The sequence below is a fragment of the Geospiza fortis genome, unplaced genomic scaffold (assembly GCF_000277835.1).
Source record: "Geospiza fortis unplaced genomic scaffold, GeoFor_1.0 scaffold241, whole genome shotgun sequence".
NCBI lineage: Eukaryota > Metazoa > Chordata > Aves > Passeriformes > Thraupidae > Geospiza > Geospiza fortis.
This window is the reverse complement of record NW_005054491.1, coordinates 833015-836122: the sequence shown is the minus strand read 5'-3', so window position 1 is coordinate 836122 and position 3108 is coordinate 833015. Positions and strand designations below refer to the sequence as shown.

General features: G+C 60.6%; 1 protein-coding gene across 1 annotated transcript; it reads right to left on the bottom strand.

The window, feature by feature from the left end:
• Window positions 1-845: 845 nt before the first annotated feature.
• Window positions 846-3100, bottom strand: ATP5F1D (ATP synthase F1 subunit delta). The gene is made up of 4 exons (XM_014310156.1): window positions 2773-3100; window positions 2323-2411; window positions 1763-1891; window positions 846-968 (listed from the first exon to the last, which is right to left on the bottom strand). Exons 1-3 carry the CDS (start codon window positions 3098-3100, stop codon window positions 1769-1771), a joined length of 540 nt encoding a protein of 179 aa, XP_014165631.1. The 3' UTR covers window positions 846-968; window positions 1763-1768.
• Window positions 3101-3108: the final 8 nt, after the last annotated feature.

Sequence of the window (3108 nt, the reverse complement as noted above, 5' to 3'; positions counted from 1 at the left end):
CCAAGCGCAGAGCGGCGGGAGCTGCGCAGGGCGCGCAGGAGGCTGGAGTGGCAAGCACTGACCTCACAGGCAGCCAAGGCTGGAACACCGCAGGGAAAAGGGGATTAGAGGCACGCACAGGGAGGGACGGAAGCTCTGCACAGCAGTGGAAACCCAAAATCCCTCTGGAAAGGCGTGGGAGGGTGGCATGGAGTGAGGGGCCTGGCAGCAGCTGGTGCAACAGGACACACATCCCTGGCACAGGACACACATCCCTGGCACAGGCAGAGCTGTCCCATGCCCAACCTGCCCCTTCCCAGCGGTGCTGCGGCCCAGTGAACCTTTCCTGCTTCTCTGAGCTGTGAGGAGCCCTGAGGAACCCCGGGTGGCCTCCTCAGGGCGCACCAAGCTCAGCAGAGCAGCTCCAGCCATCCCCAGCAGGAACGGAAGCAGGAAAGATTTCCACCATGCACAGCATCTGCTTCCCTCTCCACGCCAAGCCCATCTCCAGGAGCAGGGGAAGTGCCACTGGCAGCAGCAGGGGATGGGGCAGAGCCCAGCAGCTGCTGTCCAGCTGTGGGAAGCTCCCTGCCGTGCCAATGTGGATTGCTGAGGCTGAGGCAGAGCCAGTGCTGGGACAGGATGACTCTGGAACAGATCTGTGCTGCTGAAATCCCGCAGTCCAAGTGGTTACTGGAGATGGAGGTGGCTGGAGCACAGGGAGGGGATTATAAATCTGTCTGATGAACCTCCCAGGGGTGAATGGGACCCCTTCCCAGGGTGAATGTGCCTTGGGGCAGGAGCTGGGAACTGCTCCTGGCTCCAGCTGCAATTGCTGCCTGGGAAGAAGGCGATGTGCCACAAGAGGGGGTCACAATTCCTTTTAATTGATCAGAACCATTTCTCCACCTCCGTTTGTCCTGTTCCATCTGTACAGCTGGGGAGTAGAACAGGGACAGGCTGGGAGTTCTGCATCCACAGTGGGATTCCTGCAAAACACAAAGTGGGGTCAGGTTAGCACGGGGTGGGCTTGGCTGGGCTGCAGATCCCAACCCCAGGGCTTGGCCCCACTCCAGCTGTGCAACTGCTGTGAGTAAACACCAGCCAGCAGCTCTGCAGGACCAAAGAGCACCTGGATCAGAGATCAGGAGAGAGCAGGAGCTGCTGCCCTCCTGTGCTCCAGGCTGAGCCTGCTGGAGGCTGTCAGTGACTCACAGTGAGCCCTGCTCAGCACACACTGCTGCAATTCCTGGCTGCCAGCACGTGGGAAGGGAAGGGATGAGGCACAGTCTGTGCAGGGCAGAGCAAAAAGAGGCCACAAGGTAAGAGCCTGGCCTCACCTCCCCTGAGAATGAAGCTGTTTGTCTTTAGTGGCAGAGATCACATGCTGCTCTCCCTGTGGGGCCCAGCATCCCTGCTCTGCCCCCAAGCTGTCCCCAGATATGGCCAGTCCCAGTGGGGACCTGGGGAACCAGCGAGGCCCCAGCAGTGACCACAGTTCCCAGTCTGTCCCAGGAGTATCCACCCACCCTTGGCAGGGCTGAACTCCAGTGTCACAGCTGGGCTGGACCCCAGAGTGTCACAGCCCAAGCCCAGGCCCCACTGCCACCAACAGCCCCAGGTCAGCTCTGGGCTGGGGACCCCCCATGAGCCCCCCCGAGCTGAGGCCTGACCCTGGCCAGGGACAGCTGTGGTCACTGCTCCCCAAAAGCAAGGCAGATCCCCTCACCCAGCCCAGCAGGCCCTAGAGCAGGGCTGGATGCTCAGCCAAGCTGAACCTCACCTGGATTTACTCCAGAGCCTTTACCAGGGCTTCGTTAGCTTCTACCTTAATCTGAGCTTCTGCTTTAGCAGCTTCATCAGATGCTGCTGCCATCTCTGACACAGCCTTCTCCAGGTTGGATTTTGCAGTCTGGACATGAGGGCAGAAAGAATGTGTGTCATTGGGAGACCCTGCAGGAGAGGGGACTGTCCTTCCCTCCCTCCCCTGCAGCCACTGGTCCTTCATGTGGATGCCAAGGACCCACTGACTTGGGAGCCTCACAGAGCTACAGACACAGCTGTGCTGGCCCCAGACACCTTATCAGCAGGGAAAAGCTGTTCTGGAGGTGAGGACAAGGTCAGTGTCTGTCCAAGGGGTAGGAAATGGTGTGGAGATTTATGACTGCAGAGCTCCCTCTCTCCAGAGTTCACCAGGGAGGAGCCCCAAGCCTCTGATCCCAAAATGTAGTGGGGGTGCAGACACAACCCCGGGTTCTGGGCACAAGGACCCCAGAGCAGAGAAGGGGAGCAATTTCCCCCCAGGGAGGGAGCCCAGGGCAAGTGAAATCTCTGGGTACTCACAGCCAGGTCCAGCATGTCCATGGTCACTGCCTCCTCTGCCAGCACCTGCACCGTGGAGTCGGCGTGCACAGTGACAGAGCCGCTGCTCACTGAGGGGCACAACATGGGGTGTGGCTCAGCCAGGGGGCTCAGCCCTGGCACCCCCACCACCCTTCCCCAGAACAAATCCTCAGCCCCCTCCTGTCACATTTCCAGCATTCAGGGACTCAGCTCCCACCCCATGGCAAGCTGGAGCAGGGGATGGCCCCAGAAAACCTGAGCAGAACCAAGACCTGGTCCCAGCCCACGGCTCCCAGATCAGCTTCCAGCAGCCCCTGGCAGGCTGGGAAAGCACAAATCCCTGGAAGTGCACCAGGCCACACCTGGATGGGCAGAGCCTCCCTTGTGAAAGCACCAAGAACACCATCCCCACGCACACCTTTCCTCCCCAGCTCCTCCTGCCTCGCTCACCAAAGTACTTGGTGGCCGTCCCATCCTCAGCGTGGACTGTGACAACGCCCGGCCGGAGCACCTGGAGCGTGGGGACGTGGGATGCCAGGATGCCAAAGGAGCCCGTAAGCGTGGGCACATCCACCTGCTTCACGTTGGCACCGTTGTAGAACACCTGAATGGATGGAGACAGCAAAAAAAGCACGGTCACCAGGGATGGGGGGATGGAGAGCCCATCCCAAGGGAGCAGCCCAGCTCCTGGCAGGTTCAGGGTGTGCCCAGGACAGGCTGCACCCGCACAGGGTGGGAGCAGAGCCGGGCTCCAGAGCAGAGCTGCTGGCAGAGGCATTGGGGAAG